The sequence below is a fragment of the Sminthopsis crassicaudata genome, chromosome 2 (assembly GCF_048593235.1).
Source record: "Sminthopsis crassicaudata isolate SCR6 chromosome 2, ASM4859323v1, whole genome shotgun sequence".
Lineage (NCBI taxonomy): Eukaryota > Metazoa > Chordata > Mammalia > Dasyuromorphia > Dasyuridae > Sminthopsis > Sminthopsis crassicaudata.
This window is the reverse complement of record NC_133618.1, coordinates 474,550,247-474,568,193: the sequence shown is the minus strand read 5'-3', so window position 1 is coordinate 474,568,193 and position 17,947 is coordinate 474,550,247. Positions and strand designations below refer to the sequence as shown.

Sequence of the window (17,947 nt, the reverse complement as noted above, 5' to 3'; positions counted from 1 at the left end):
ACATCCTAGATTTTTAAAAGAGGAAAAAAACTGAAGAAAACAAAAGATAAATTAATTGGCATTTATTTAAATACATTAGCCTCTACAAATAATGTTAAAGGCACTGTTTAGAAACACCTGTTAAAAGTATTAATGGTACATTTAACAATTCAGGTTTGGGGGGGTTTCATTCAGGTACATAAGCAAAAAAAGTCATTACTTAGAAAACATTTGGATTTTAAGTCTTACATAGAGCTTTTTCTTGTTTATTACAAAGGAAAGTTTAAAACAAGCTTTTTTTAGCTAGAAATTTATTCAAGGTGCATTTATACATTTTTCTACTTTAAAGAAAATGGAAAATGTTTTGAGTATCAAACAGTATTATATCTACCCTGTAGATGGTATTTTCATCTAACACTAGTGTGTTAGCAATATGAAAATTATTTTTTCAAAGCTGGTTCTTTGTTGTAAAGTATTAATCATGAAATTTGGCACTAGATTATATCCAGAATGTGCAACTATGCTAAAAGTGTACAGATTGTCATTCATTTTGTACAGTGATCAAAGTAGAGCTTGTCATTGAGTGTGCAGAATAACTATTTTGATAACAGTAACACAAATCCACTACTGTAGTCTGCTGGATACTAGCTGCCATGTTGTATATAGTATTTGTTTGAATTAAAGTTAAAGATTTTTTTTTTTCAAATTCAATCTATTACATAAGTAAATATCAGCAATACAAATAATAGAATTAGTTGTGAATATCCTTCATTTTTTTTTAACACTATTCTATATACAGTACTATATGCAATAAATAACTTGTAACAATACATTGACACTTCAAACAAAAGACAAAATGTCTTCTGTAAATCCAGTTTCGGCACTTCTGTTTACGATACAAATGCCACATGCAAGTTTAAAATCTAAGAAAATAGGTTTTAAATATATTAATAAATTTCACATTATGGCACATATATTGAGAGTTACTCAGCATTTAGAAATAGCTTTTTTTGCTAAAATATTAGTACAGTGAACTTTCTGTATTGAGAAGACCAAAGGGAGAAGGAAGTTTCTTCTTGATCTGGGGTCTTACCACTCCAACTGATGGGAGACAGAGTGTGCTAGCTGACTTCTGTCTGTTTTTGTTGGTTCCCCAACTCAAAAAAGACAGTTTTTTGGAAATTTTTTTAGTTTTGTCGATTTTATCATCTTCTATGGCTAAGCAGATCATGGAGTATGTTTTCTGCATTCCCACTGAATAGGTAGCACATTTATTATGCTGCATAAAATAGAAAAGGAAAAAAGTTATCCATGAGAAGTTATTATATGTTCAAAATACAACAATTTTTACAACAATTCTTAATTTTTTGAAGGTCCTCAATCCCTTTGGCAATTTGGTAGAATCTATGAACACTTTCTAAGAATAATGTTTTTAAGTGCATAAAATACTTAAAATTACAAAAGACATATTTCATGGACCCAAGATTAAGAACTCTTAGTTCTGAACTAAGTTTTGAAAAAAGATAAAAATAAAAAAATTAGTTATCAATTCTTTTGGAAGAATAAAAATTTTTTTTTCACCTCTTCATACTTGACTTCTGAAATAAACTTATTAAAAAGTAATGAAAATAATAATGAATATAGTAATGAAAAAAGTCTGAAAATTGATTTGTAGATTTTATGTGAAATACTTGCAATTTACTTAGTTGAACAGAGATTAATAAATTCATTAAAGGAATGAGAATTAGAAGTTAAATGTCTTTCTTACCATAGAAGATGTTGAATCCAAAAGACTGATAACCTTCATCTCAATAACTTCCTTCCCTAAACTTTTCAGTTTTTGTAAAACTTCACTCACTGTCAGCCACTTACAATCTATATCTTGAATAGAAACAATATAATCTCCTTCTTTAGCACCTGCCAGCTAGAAAGTAATACAGAAAAGGTCAATTTTAATTAAAATTAATATCAATCCCAAAGTTTCAAATCCATGTACAAAAATTCGCAAAATTTGCAATAAAGTATTTTTATTTTATTTAAAAGTGTGTCCTTAAGAACTGATGAATATTTAATTTCCTCCAGCCATATTTATTAATGTGCATGTATATATGAATGTCTATTTATGCATGCATATATATGTACATACATACACACACACACACACACATATACACCCACACATATATATATAAAATCACTTTAGTATTTCCTCTTGCCCTCAAATCTGTACTTGAAAATACATTACTTACTGCAGCAGAGCAGTAGGGATCCAGAAAATGAACTTGTACTGGGGAACCTCCTCTCAGAGTAAACCCCAAATCATCATCTTCAATAGTAAAATTAATATTTCGAGGAGCTGTCCATCTCTTACTTGCTGAAAATACAGATAAAGGGCCCTATGGAACACAAAAACACTTATGATTTGCATATTAAAATATCTCAAAGCTATGTTTTAAACAACTTCAAGGCCAGTAGCAATGTGTCCCAGGGATCTGTGCTTGATATGTACTGATTTGGATAAAAAAAAGATGGAATGGTGCATCAAGTTTGCAGATGAGATAAAGTAGGAAAGATTATCAGATGGCAATTGCTACTCTAAAATTCCTCACAAGCTAAAATGTTTGTTCAAATAAGAATTTTAACAGAACTCAAAATAAAATAAATGTAATTCTTACTCTTTAAAAAAAAAATCCACAACTTGGAGAAGACACAGCTAGACAATAGTTTGTCTGAAAAGGACATGAGAGTTTTAATAGACTGCTGGTTTCCTATAATCAATAGTGTGATAGGAGAGCCAAGAAAGCTTTTTTGATCATAGGCTGAATTAATGAGCATAATATCTAGGAATAAGGAGGTGATAGTTCTATCCTCCAGTCCATCTCTTTCATATATCATTGTACTCAGTTCTCAGCACCTCATTTTAGAAAGGAGACTAATACACTGAAAATGATCCAAGAGGACAACCAGAATTATGAAGGAACTATAAGAATATTTGGCCTGAAAAGAAGATCAGGAGCAGACAAAAACTATCTGCAAGTATTTGAAGAGCTATATGTGGATTGAATTTATTCTTGGCTCTTCAGAGAGCAGCATTAGGAGCAGTGACCAAAAGTTGCAAAGAGATAAATTTAGAGTTGACACTGAAAAAACTTCCTAATGATTAGAACCATCAAAGAGTGGGATATGCTGGTTTAAAAGGTAGTTTCTCTCTCACTGAAAGTCTTCAATGACCATTTTTCATGTTGAATTGCACCAAATGGCCATCTCTCCATCTCCAAAATTGTGTCTGTCCTTGAAATTTTATAAGTAGGTGCACCAGAAGACCTGTGAGTTTGTAAGCAATATTATCTAAGATGCTTTAATAGATAACCTTAGCAATCATTTTTTCAGGGGTCAGATAAATTGACTTTAAAAAGCAAAAAGGAGGGGAAGGGTTTAATCCTAAAAATAATAGTTGAGGGTAAGCAGTGGGTATAGGATTACAATGGAAGAGTCTTTAGGGATCCAATTAACATTTTTGTATCCTATGATTTAAAAAAAAGATTGAAAGAATAGCCTGCAGGAATACAAATGGCCAAATTGCTCAAGATGGTACTTTTCTCAACCATAAGTTATGTTGCATCTCCTTTATCAAAGAACTTGTTCTAAAATTCAAGAACATCTAGAGCAAATATAGACATCACCTTCATCCCACCTCTTCAATTGTTCAGCAAAATTAAAAGTTGTCTACTATTATAACTTTGCTGCAGGTCATACCAGTTTCTGGAAGAAGTCTGTCACTGCTACTTTGGAAAATTGTGGGGCCATCATCTCAGTTTCCTGCTCTGTTTTAGCTGTAAAAGAAAATTCAAAATATAAATGACAGTTGTCCAGTTTTCCAGTCTTGTCATAGTAACCTTACCAGGCCACATCAGCCTCTACCTGATTGTCACCTTTCACCTACGGGAATCAGCTAAGCAACAAGAATTTACTCAATCTACCTAGCTACCCTACTGTTTACTCCTTGCTCGGGAAACAGTAATCAAATTAATACTAACAGTTTCTGAAAATGATGCATATTCCACTGCCCTATACGTCCATTTATCATATCTGAAATTTCACTCTTCTCTGACCACCACTCCTTTGATTCTTCCTATTAGAATGTAAACTCTGAGTGAAGAGACTTCTCTTTTTTGTATTTGTATCTCCAATGTTTAATGTTTAAGAGAGTAGCTAGCATACAGCTAGTGCCTAATAACTGCTTACTGACAGTAATTTCAATTACGTTCTGAGAAAAGTGATCTATGACTCGCACTGTGAGGCCTAGTAAGTGAAGGGCATTTAACTCATTCCTTTAAATAAGTACTTCCTTTTGGCATCCAATTGAAAAGTCTTTGAAAATGCTTCAAAAATGTTTATTCCATAAAATGCAAACCACTAGGCAAGAGATAAAACATTGAGCACTTTTCAGAAAAAAGGTAAATGCTATTAAAAGATAAATATAAATTCAAGACTACTAGACAATCTTCTTCAAGTATTCCAATTTATACTATAGTTGGAAGAGAGCTTGCCAATTATTCTAAGAATCTTAAATAATAATGAATCTATATAGATTATCAATGAAATTATGTAATAATTATACTTTTCCCTATTTATACATTTGGATTCCCCTTTGCTCCCTAGCTTTAGGTTACGGCATTGTAAAAAAAAAAAAAAAAAAAAAAAAAAAAAAAAGGGAATCCAAAGATATACACATTCAAATCTATTAATTGCCTAATGTACTACCAGAATATTTACTCCAGTAATAATTTGGTTTTTCATCAGATTATGTAGCATTGTTTAAAGATCTTTCTCAATTTTCAGAGAAAAATTCATGTTATCCCTTCCACTACACATATCACAAATCAATCTTAATATTATCATAAAAAAAATTAGAAAACATAATCACATGTATTTTTTAGTCTTGACTTTCAAGGCGCTCTAGTGGTCTACTGAAATGTTAGATTTGGAATTGTAAGGACTGAATCCAAATCCCTGTTTAGTTACACCAATGTGTGTTCAAGGACTTGGACAAGATGATCTCTTCTAAGATCCCTTTCAGTTTTTAATTCTATGATCATAAAATTACCTATCAACTTTTTCAGGTCCAAAATTATATGCCATTTTTCCAGGCAAAGTGCAATATTCCTGCTGCTCTCCAAAGAAACCTTTACTCATCCATTCTACCTGGGATGCCTTCTTCCCCAATCCTTTCCATATCTAAAAGCCTAATCAAATCTCACCATTACAAAGCCTTCCCTGATCACCTCTTTCCACCTCTTAACTTCCATAGCCTTTTGTGAACACCTTTTTTATAATACTGAGAATAGCATTTAGTCCACTATATATTTGTATAAGTTAATCTCTCCTGACACTGGAAGTTTTTGGACAAAAAGGACCTCTCCACCTCCAAAATTATGTCTGTCCTTGAAATTTTATAAAGAGGTGCACCAGATTGCTCATTTTTGCATTCCCACAGTACTTTGCACAGAGAAGGTACCCAATAGATACTGGTTAACTGAATACAGACTGGTTTTGTCCATGTTAGATACATGTAGGATATACTATAGGACATCTTTACCATGTTACTTACAGATAATATCTGGAGCATCTATTAAATTCAGAAAATCATCATCTTCTTCATGCTGAGAGTATTTAAGATGGGACCTTTTGTGAGCAACAGACAAGATTTCCTGAAGAATTTCAATGTTTCTCAGTTTTTTGCACAGGTTAGCTGCCCTAACAGATTCTTCATGATCAGCAATAGCCTTACGTAAATGGGATTTTCCTGAAAACATAAAACATTATGAAAATAGTAATCTTCCCCTAAACTTAAAATTCAATAGTATCATTAAATAGCATTTAATGTTTCAATTGATCAGCTTTATTTAACTAGTTAGAAGGAGCTTCAAAGACTATTTCAACTGTTTTGCTTTACTGAACAGGAAATTGAGTATATTGCATAACAATTCAACCTATGCCTTCTGCTCTCTGAATATTTCTGACTCTGAACCTTTGCTTATGTAAATCCTACTTATTCTTATAAGCCTAACTCAAATCACATCTACAAGATTTTCTTTTCCAACTCTGACTGAGTATCCTATTTATACTTTATAGTATTTTTTGGATTACAATTATTTACATATGTTTTATTTTACCTTTTACATTTCCAGGTCCTCCAACTCTAAATTTAGTAGAGTTAGAAGTCAATCCCAGACCTTCTGACCAATGGTTTCTCATACATGAAGTAGAAAAAAGAGTTATTGTCTAGTCTGGTCTTTTTGAAGACCAATTAAATGCATCTGCAAAACCCTAACTCTTGCTTATGAGATAACTAAATGGCCAAACAAATCTAGCTACAAGAACTATGAATATAAAAAAGGTATTTGTTAATTTTGAAACATGATCCAATCTAAGCTTAAATAACTTAAGAATAACTTGCAAAATTATATGCTCAAAAATGCAACTTTTAAACTTGAGTAACTACTACAAAGCAGAATAATTATGATTATTTACAGCCTATTATCCTTTGGAACATTCTGAGGCATGGGAAAGCACATAGATATGCCAGACCTTAGAGAGGTAATTTTTAATGAACTTTTTGGGAAGAACACTTTCCCTGTTTCCCATATAAACAATAGTATTTACCTAGTTGTTTCCGTTCATTTTTGTTCTTCAATGTTGCCAAAGGTGTAAATCCTTCAGGCATGTGATCATACAGCTGAGACAAGCACTTTTCCTGCTGGTCTTCATCATCTCCAGGATTCACTACAATGACATGGATCTGGGTATGTAAGATTTGTAAACTGAACAAATCAGAATAGAAACTTTGAATATTAAACTTTTTAAATTCTTCATTATATAATTTTATCTTTGCCATGATGGAGGTATTAATTTTATAACACTGCATTAAATATGTTCCTACATAATGTTACCACCACAAACCAGGTAATGGCTTCTATTCAGTTATGCAAGCTTTTCTTCCTCATTTCCTTACTTCAAACTGTACTGATTCTTCAAGGCCTAGATCAAGTCTCACTTTCTTCTATGAAGCTTTCCCTGATCATCCCAACACAAAGTAATCTTTCCCTTTAAATTTAAAGAAACATTAGGGTATTTTTTGTTTATTTGTTTATACTTTAAATTTTAAGTGTAAAGATTGTTTCCCCAACTAGATTGCAAGTCTATTTGGGGCAGGAATACTAATTTATACTGCCTTTATGTCCTAAACACTATCCCAGTACTTTGCACAGAATCAGTATTTGATAATTCAACATTATCAAGCACTTGCTTGATAATGCATATATATGCAAGGCACTATGCTAGGTTCTAGAGCTAAAAAGACAAAAGTAAAGTAGTCCCCTCTCTAAATAAAGACTGAGCTCACTTCACTGCATGGTTAACTCCTGTGGCAGTAAGAGCTATCAGTTTTGTCTTTCTTTAGGCATTAATGCTTCTTGATTTGACATTAACAAGAAATAAAAATGTGGTAAAATATAGGTAGATTAATGGTCAGATAGTTTATAAATTTTCATAGGTACTTCACTGGACTAAGGAAAAGAAACAAAATGCTGAGCTTCTTGAAATTAATGCTGTCATTTCCATTAACTTCTTATATCCCCATGATGTCATCTATCAAAAAGAAATAGTATTGATCACACTAAGTCAGGTGGTAGAGCCATTAAATTTTTTTTAAATGGGGAAGTTTTTTTGTTTCTTTGTTTTCCCTAAGTCTTACGTTGATGATCAATCAGAATGGTGGCAGCAAAATAGTGAGCCAGAGCTCTATAATGGTCAGCTTTCACTTTGACCAGAGTAGCCCAAGAATACGGGATATTCTCTTTAACTGGCTCCTGACTCATAGCTGAATGAAGTTGATGGTAAACTTCTCCAACCTAAAATGAGAGAGAGGAAAAAGAAATCACTGGCACAAAACTGTTCCATGTTTCTTCTGCTAAGGACAAAAAGCTCTTCCTCTTACAAGCAATTGTGAATACAGGTAGATCATTCTAGCATTAGACAAACATTTTCATGGTTATTTCCTATTGTTAATTTCAAAATTGAAATAATCGGACAAGAAATTGTAATAATAGATTTGTTCATGGGTTAAAAGATCAGTTTGCTATTACTGATCTATATCAGACAATAATAAATTTGTACAGAGAGTAAAGTGGAGGTCCTTAACTAGGGATACCATAAAGAATGATGCTCTTAAGAGCAAATTCTGGGGCAGACTTGCTGACCTTGGAATTTATATCTGCCAGAAATGGAAACTAAGAAATGAAGCCAGTCAAAAAGTACAGCATTACCACTTACCTTGGCAGCTTCCTGAGCCATCTTCACTAAGGTAAAGAACTCATTTCGGATCCCAGGAAGACTAATTTTCTCAAAAATAATCTCTTGAGCTTGTGCTAGCATCATTTTGACTAGAACATTTAGCATGGCAGGGCTCATGTCATAACTTGGTGTATGAGTAAATGTTTCCTTTAGGTAGTTTAAAACTCCTTTAAAGTAAAAACAAACAACAACAAAAAGCACTACATCATTTCAAAGAAGAAATAGCTCCTACTTTCCTACATTAAACATCTACACATAGACATATCTGTATGCATAAAACTTCTCTATACTGGCTTCATGAAAACTTAATACTTACAAAGCCATAGAGAGATATCTGTACTCATCACTATATATCAATCATTCCCCTGATAAGAGAGCTATGCTCAGTTTCATTATTAGTAGGTTCATAAGGAATGTTTGGGGTAGCAAGGTTTGTGATACATCTAACTTTGTATGTCCATCATCTAATACTATGCTTTCCAACAGCAGACATTTGATGCTCATTAAATTAATGATGGTCGGTGAATAACATAAATGTTATTTAGTTTGGCAACACTGAGCTTTTTAAAGAATAAAGAAAAAAGAGGAATAATCAGATTTGGAGAGTCACATGATTAACCTTACAAACTGACCTTGGAAGATATGGTAATTGAGGAACAGAATAAGGAGCTTTTCCAGGTTCATTTATTATATAAAAAAATACAATGTATATATGTTAGCTGCCATATATTTTAAATTTGAAAAAATTAAAAATAAAACTGACAAATCAGGAGCTGAAATATAACCTACAATATTTTTCTCATCCAACTGATTTATCTAGTTTCACCAGCATATAAACTATGGCGTATTCTCTGAGAATGTTACAGAAACTGATTAGGAGATACCACATGCATTTTCTATTTGCATGAAGTTTGGCATTACATAGAGCAGAGGTTCTAAACATGAGGTCTGTGAACTTTTTATTTTAAAAGTCAATTTCTGTATTTAAGTATACCTGATTCACTTTTTAATAACAAATACATTTAAAAACAGTATTCTGAGAAAGAGTCTATAGGTTTCACCAGACTGCCCAAAATGGAGGTGCTCTATGAAGCAAAAAGGTTTAGGAATACCTGGTATAAAAACTTAGTAAACTCTTTTATATGCTTTGACCCAGCAATAACATTACTCTGTCTATACCTCAAAGAGTTCTTAAAAAGAAAAGAATCCATATGTACAAAAATATCTGTAGTAGTTCTTTTTCATGTAGCAAAGAATTGGAAATTGAGGAGATCCCCATCAACTGGGTGAAAGCTGATAAAATTCTGGCATATATGTGCGTTGTTGTGGGGTTTCTTGGCAAAAATACTGGAGTGGTTTGACATTTTTTTCTCCAACTTTCTAGAAAATCTATTATTATTAAATTTTAATTTAAAAAAATTTTAATTAGCAAAATTGAAGCAAACAAGGTTAACATGCTCAAGGTCATACAGCCAGGTAAATTGTCTCAAGGTTGGATTTGAACTCAAATCTTCCTGACTCCAGGCTCAGTGCTTGATTCATGTACCATGAAACACTATAATGCTCTTAAGATATAATGAAGGGGATATTTTCAGAGAAACTGAGAAAGACTTGTATGAATACACAATAACATATTGTAAAGATGATGAACTTCAAAAGACTTAAGAACTCTGATCAATGCAATGACCGCTTCCCCATTAAAAAAAACAAACAAAACACAAAACAAAACAAAACAAAAAACCAGTTATGTTTTGAGGCAGAACTTGAACTCTGATCTTTCTGATTCTCATACCAGTTATCTATCCACTATGCCATCCTGCCTTTCCAGACAATTTCCATCTATATATCTTTTGATAAGTTCATAAATATGGTAAAAAACAAAAAAGATATCATATAATTCTTACTAAAAATCTCCTCCTTTATAATTTATCCCACAGAATTTTAGATCTAAAAGTACCATCAAAGTTTCTTCTAATCTAATCCCTTCATTCTATAGTTAAGAAACCTGCAGCTCATGGAGAGGAAATTACTTTGCTGAAGGTCACACAAGTTAATAATAATTCTGGGACTAGACTCAACATTTCCAGATGGCTGGAATAAATAGATTTGCCTGGATTTCCAGTGGAAAAATCTTGTCTTTGGAGTTTAACCAGCCATTTCACCAAACAGCTGCCAATAATATAAATCTACAGAACTCCATATTGTTGGATGTGAGTCCAGAATCTACTTCTACAAACTCAATTCTTACTGAAACAGGCTGCAGAGATTGATTATTCAATATAATCATTAGTTAGTGCCACAGGAAATAGAAAAATAAAAGTAGAAATACAAGTGAATAAAAGACTATCATAAGAATCAAAGAAGCCCAACTCTAGGTCTAGCACTTGTCAGATACTATGTCATTAATTCTTCTAGTTTTCAGTATCCCCATCCTTAAGAAGACAGCCTGAACTCCATCCATGCTAAATGAAATCCCTTCAAATTCTTTGTGTACTTTAGCAAAGAATTATTCTACATCTTAATCCATAATCCTATTGTATTTGAGTACATTAAATTGATATAATGATAATTACAATTATTATAATGACAACAATTTATTCATACCTTTCAAAATTACAAAACCAAATACTTTATATTTTGGTTTCTATGACTAAAGAACTTATGGCTCTTGATTACTCTATCTTTCAAAATAGTATTCCTTGACTCATACATACAAAAATATTTGTAGCATCATTTTTTGTGGTAATAAAAAACTAGAAATAAAGTAGATAAATTCCCCATAAACTGGAGAACGGATGTATAAATTACAACAAACATTATAGGATATTATTATGCTATATGAAATGACAAAAGGGACAGATTAAGAGAAATCTGGGAAGACTAGTTTGAAATACTGCAAAGTGAGAACAAGAAAAATTTATATAATGAAAACAACTTTGTAAAATAACATAGCTGTGAATGAATTAAGGTTAATTTAATTTAATTTAATTTAATGGTCAATCACAACTCCAGAAGACTGATGAGGAGTCATACTTTCTCAATTTCTTGACAGATGTCATAGACTAGAAGATTCAGACATACATTTTCAGATATAGCAAAAGCATGCATTTGTTTGTACATTTCACCAGACTGTTTATTTGTTAGAGGGGAAGGAAGATAGAAATAGTAATGCTAAAAAAAGAAAAGAGAGAAAAAAGAATCAATGTATTATTGAAAAAAAAAAAAAGTAAACAGGAGCACCAAAGAAGTTCAAAACAAGACATAAATAAGTAGATCAGTTGGAACTACCATATTTTAAATAACCACCAAAAAAGAAAAGAAAAAGTTAGTGGAGATTAATAGCTTCATATGCATTCCTCTTTCTGATCTTTGTATTAGGAAATATTAATATTTAAGATTTATCAAGTTCAGAATAAGAAAAAGGGAAACATTTAAGTACCTAAGTGTTCTTTCTTCAAAGGAATAATTAATGTGCAGTATATCTATCCAAGCTCTTAACATTTGGGAAACATTAAATTCCAGAAACCTATGCACAAAATCAGATGATAACAGATTTTTAAAAATAATTCTCTTTTCTGTACATTCACAGAAACTTGGCAGTGTAACTATAGAATCCTTTCAGGTATGAAGGCTATCTACTAACTCCCAGAGATTAGAAAGCCAAGTTGGCAAAATTGAGGTTAAAAATAGTGTTAAAAACAAATTAATAGCAATTTTTTTCTGAAGAACAAAGAGAACATAAATCAAGGGTAATGAGACATAATTCTTTTACTGAAATATGTGTATGCATGTACACACACACATATACACACACACACCCTAACATCCTAACAAGAAGCAATGTTTCCTCATACAACTCTCACCTGCAGCTCTCTGAAAAGCTTCCATAGCATGTTCAAGTCCTGATTGTGTCTGCCGGTTACTTCGGGTTCCAATTTGTGTATAGACAGCACCAATATTAAATAGGATACTGGCTTTTTCCAACAATAAATTCTGCTGGCTGACTGGAACACCAGTTAATGAATCATACCTATTTAAGAAAATTTTAAGGGTAAACAAAATTTCATTTTTGCTTATATTATAATCCTTTACTTAAAACTCAAAAATACGTCCCATAAATAGTTTACAAAGAAGGATAAAAAACTTGCTCATATTTAATTAATATCCTGTCCAAAACTATTTTTGGTTTAAAAAATAATGATTCTTCAATTAGATTTCTCTTTTGAATGAAAAAACAATCGAGTGAGGGAGCTAGGTGGTGCAATGGATAGAGGACCAGCTCTGAAGCCAGAAGAACCTGAGTTCAAATCTGATCTCAGACACTTAACACTTCCTGGCTGTGTGACCCTGGGCAACTCACTTAACCCCAATTGCCTCAGAAAAAACAAACAAACAAAAAAACAGGGAGCATCTCATGTCAGACTAAACAATATTGCCAACTTCTTCAGTATATGGTAAAAGAGTTAAGATTTTTCTTAAGAAATATATTATAGGGGCAGCTAGGTGGCGCAGTGGATAGAGCACCAGCCCTGAATTCAGGAGGACCCAAATTCAAATCTGGTCTCAGACACTTATCACTTCCTAGCTGTGTGACCCTGGGCAAGTCACTTAACCCTAGCCTCAGGGGAAAAAAATTTTATTTATATATATATATATATATATATATATATATATATATATATATATTTTTTTTTTTTTTAAACTCGTCTCCCTTCCCAAAAGGAAGTCTGAAATCAACAATCCTAATGTTTGGATTACTATAGGTCCTGAGACATTAAAGTGAAATTCTTAAAGCAATCTTGCTCTTTTAAGAATATATGCTAAATAGTCAAAGATGAGAAAATAGGAATATAAATCATGGAAAGGGCTGAGGAAATGACAGATACACTAATACACTGTGGATGAAACTATAAATCAATCCAAACATTCAGAAAATTATTTGAAAATATACTAAAAAAGAGACTAAAATTTCCATGCCTAGACAATCCATACCTAAATATATAGTCACTAGAATTTTTACAAACAATATTTTTTGTAGTAACAAAATAAAGAGAAATAAAAGATATCCATTAGTTAGGGTTTAGCTAAACAAACATATATAATATTGTAGAATTTTATTGACCTCTAACAAGTCAAAGAAGCATGGAAAAACTTACATAAATGATAAGAGTGAAGGAAGCTGAATCAGAAACACAGCATATTTAATTACAAAAATAGAAATGGAAAGCATTTTTTAAAAAGAACACAATGTTTTGTAATTATAATGAAAAATCTTGGTCTTAGGTAAGAGTTGAGAAAATGCATCTTTTTCACTTCATTCCAAAGATAAAAGAATTATGAGTATAGAATACCAAAAATATTATGAAACACAATTGATATATTAGTTGTTTCTGCTGAACTGCTTTTTTCATCTTTCATTTAAAATTTTTGTCAAAAAGGATAGCTCCGAATTTTAAAGGATGATCAAAAAATAAAAGATGTGAATAAAAACATTTTTAAAAGAATATATGTTAATACTTGTAATAAAAAAAAACAACTTGGCTATCCAGATTCATTGTCACAGATAATTTGTTATTCATCAGCACCTAATGTCTTAAGAATAGGGGGAAAAAAACTGTTCATTAAAACCACCTGTCAAGCCTATCATAAAAATCCTTCTTTCCAATGACAACAATTTTCCTAATTAAAATAGGAAGATTAAGACTATTAATCAATTCTATGTTATAAATAGTTTATGATGTGCAAATAAGCAATGATTGTGAAATGTCCTAAGTTCTTTGGGATCTGCTACATAAACATTCAAGAGTTTTTATCTCTTTAGCTATCTTACATAAGCTCAAAATTTAGAAAGAATTAGAAAAAGAAAATATTCATTTTTAAGGAAAAAAACAACTTACCATGTAAATAAAATTCCCATGTGCCTAGTGGGTGGAAAGAACCTACTTTCAACAAAACCGAGCTGAATGAAATATGTCATTAATAGTTCAATACCAGCTTCATCTCGGCTAGGTGTTCGGCAAGCCTAAAAATATAAAAGAAATATTTAATAAAGGTAAACAACCCACTACTAGCATCAGCTAACTGATGTAACGCATATAAAATCAATTCAAAGAACATCGTTCCTGTAACTTCCCAACATCCACCTCTTAAGTATGCCTGCCTCTCATAATTAGTGAGATATTTACCTTAAAAAAAAGTTGGTGGTTTCTATAATTTGTTTTTCACCGTGGCATTGGGGAGTGAAAATAACAGACAGGTAAACAAAATTCATTAGAGATATCAGCTATACCTGTGATATAATTGCTACAGTGAATTCTTTGTTAAGCAAATTTCAAATGCAGATAGGCACCTTCTCTGTAACAAATGGCATGCTTAACTTCATCAAACCAATATATTTCAGAAAGGAATCTAACACTTTTAATTCTCTAATATGTGAAATAATATATGTGCAGTGCTTTACAAATATAAATATATTTTTGCAAATATAAAAGCACTATATTAATGCTACTTATTATTATAGTTATTATTACTCTATCCACTATGCCATGCTCTCATAGGAAATATTAAAACATACAATAGTGACTGCATTGAATCCCAGATGAAAACTTACTTGTCTTAGATCCATAAGATCTGCAATTTCATCTTCATATAAAGAGCTATCTTCACTATAATGTTCCAAAATAAAATCCTATAAAGAAAATGACAAATAAGATTTAACATGTATTTTAACATATTTAACATGTATTGGACTACCTACCAGCTAGGGAGGGGAAGGAAAGGAAAATTTGAAACAAAAGGTTTTGCAAGGTCAATGTTGGAAAAATTACTCATGAATATGCTTTCTAAATAAAAAGCTTTAATGAAGAAAAAAAAAAAAAAAGAAAATGACAAATAGAAAACTTCAAAATGTGATTTGAAAATCAGTTCTGTGATCCCACTATTCTGGAGAACAATTTGAAACTATGACCAAAGGGCTATCAAACTGTGCACACCTTTTGATCCAGCAGTGTCTTTACTGGGCCTGAATCCCAAAGATACTAATAATATTGAATGAAAAAACAAATGCACATTCAACAAACTTTCAGATTTTCAGGATTTTGTCTCAACCAAACCTAAACTTAATAGAAAAATTAACACACAAGAGCCAATATCAAATATTAATTTCAAGGAACTCATCAAGAATAAATTGTTTGCTACCAGGAAATATATACCTTATGTTTAAGACTGATTGGGCAGTCCAAAAGAAAAATTGGGGAAGAGTTTAGCATTATCTGACTCTAAAAAGCAATACTGTGTAGGAAAAGGTAAAAAATAGTAATAATACTATAGGAATGAGGTGCAGAGGAAGACTCTACAAGAGGTACTAAAGGGGAGAGGACTGGTAGTTTTGAAAACTTACATTGGGAATGGGTTAGATATGAAATACACATACATACCAAGAAAGGTACAGTACCCTCCAAAATGTACTAAGTAATAAGGGAGGGCAGAATAGGATAAAAGAGTATGTAGATTTATCTTAGTAGGACAAATTGTATAGATTAATGGGAAGGAATAAAGAGGGATATAAGATAAGGTAAGGCATAGAAGGGTATTTAGATTAAGGTGAGTGCAATAAGATGTGTAGACTAAAGGAATGAGAGAAAAGGGAGGAAAGAGAAGATAAGGAAAGGATCTTTAAGTGGCAGGAAGTTAAGTACTAGCAAGGTAAATTAAAGATTTAAATTAAAGTAGAAGAGATAGCAGGAATAGGAAATAAAAGATATATACAAATAATATAACAAGAATCAGGAGTGGAATTCATTAGAAAAAAAGTAATTTGGCTAGTAATCATGATCTAAGACAAAGTCAAACTTAAAGATTCAAGAGAAATCTACAACATGCCAGCCGTATTAATATTGTTTTAGATGAATGTCTATATATATGTAAATATATATATATATATATATATATATATATATATATATATATATGTGTGTGTGTGTGTGTGTGTGTGTGTGTGTATATATATATATATATATACAAAAATATATATGTGTGTGTGTGTGTGTGTGTGAATGTCTGCATGTTTGCTTGTAAGTATATATATGTGTGTATATAGATATATGTATGTGTGGGAGTTATAGGTAGGGGAAGTGAACATATATATATACACATATATGTGTGTGTGTGTGTGTATGTGTGTGTGTGTGTGTGTGTATAAATATACCCATGCTAAACTGTAGCCTGCTTGGGGAGACAGGAGTGAGGGGTGGGAAATGAAAGGGGGGAAAAAAAGAATAAAGTAAAAACTGTACAGCAGAAAACAAAAGAATAACCTACAAGGAAGCAAATGGATAATCATGAATATATATATACATACATATATATATATACTATTATTATATATGCTTTCTTGAAATAAAAATTTATTGTTACATATTTTTTAAATTAATTTTATAAGTATAACATTTTTGACAGTACATATGCATAGGTAATTTTTTACAATATTATATCTTGTACTCCCTTCTATTCCGAATTTTTACCTCTTTCCTTCCACCCCCTCCTGTAGATGGCAGGCATTCCCATACATATTAAATATGTTATAGTATATCCTAGGTACAATATATATGTACAGAACCAAATTTTGTTGTTGTTGTTACAAAGGAAGAATTGGATTCGGAAGGTAAAAATAACCTGGGAAGAAAAACAAAAAATGCTAACAGTTTACACTCAATTCCCAATGTTCCTTTTCTGAGTGTAGCTGATTCTATCCATCATTGATCAATTGGAATTGGATTAGCTCTTCTCTATGTTGGAGATATCCACTTTCATCAGAATACATCTTCATACAGTATCATTGTTGAAGTGTATAATTATCTCCTAGTTCTGCTCGTTTCACTCAGCATCAATTCATGTCTCTCCAAGCCTCTCTGTATTCATCTTGCTGGTCATTTCTTACAGAACAATAATATTCCATAATATTCATATACCATAATTTACCCAACCATTCTCCAATTGATGGGCATCCGTTCATTTTCCAGTTTCTAGCCACTATGAAAAGAGCTGCCACAAACATTTTGGCATTTCCCTTCTTTAGTATTTTCTTGGGATATAAGCCCAGTAGTAGCACTGCTGGATCAAAGGGTATACACAGTATGACTTTTTGGGCATAATTCCAGATTGCTCTCCAGAATGGTTGGATTCTTTCACAACTCCACCAACAATGCATCAGTGTCCCAGTTTTCCCACATCCCCTCCAACATTTGTCATTATTTGTTCCTGTCATCTTAGCCAATCTGACAGGTGTGTAATGGTATCTCAGAGTTGTCTTAATTTGCATTTCTCTGATCAATAGTGATTTGGGACACCGTTTCATATGAGTGAAAAAGTTTCAGTTTCATCATCTGAAAATTGTCTATTCATATCCTTTGACCATTTATCAATTGGAGAATGGCTTGATTTCTTATAAATTAGAGTCAATTGAGGGCGGAGCCAAGATGGCGGAGAGGAAACACACGACTCAGTGAACGTCCTCACTCCCTCACAACCAATTAGATAAATTAAGTCTCAAAATTCGCTCAGGACTGATAGATACCACAAGGACTGGAAGCACGACTTACCAGCTGAAGAGAAT

At 31.9% G+C, this 17,947-nt stretch overlaps 1 protein-coding gene across 1 annotated transcript in view; it reads right to left on the bottom strand.

Annotated features, from left to right (window-relative positions):
- Positions 1–49: 49 nt before the first annotated feature.
- The window catches only part of RHPN2 (rhophilin Rho GTPase binding protein 2), an 81,017-nt gene continuing 63,119 nt past the window's right edge, over positions 50–17,947 (bottom strand). The window contains exons 8-18 of the mRNA XM_074293234.1: positions 14,945–15,022; positions 14,232–14,356; positions 12,198–12,364; positions 8,314–8,501; positions 7,736–7,892; positions 6,646–6,765; positions 5,591–5,785; positions 3,736–3,812; positions 2,229–2,375; positions 1,748–1,903; positions 50–1,258 (exon numbers count right to left, since the gene is read on the bottom strand). Coding sequence (XP_074149335.1) covers positions 1,001–1,258; positions 1,748–1,903; positions 2,229–2,375; positions 3,736–3,812; positions 5,591–5,785; positions 6,646–6,765; positions 7,736–7,892; positions 8,314–8,501; positions 12,198–12,364; positions 14,232–14,356; positions 14,945–15,022 — 1,668 coding nt within the window. The 3' untranslated portion in view covers positions 50–1,000. The remainder of the gene's footprint in view (positions 1,259–1,747; positions 1,904–2,228; positions 2,376–3,735; positions 3,813–5,590; positions 5,786–6,645; positions 6,766–7,735; positions 7,893–8,313; positions 8,502–12,197; positions 12,365–14,231; positions 14,357–14,944; positions 15,023–17,947) is intronic.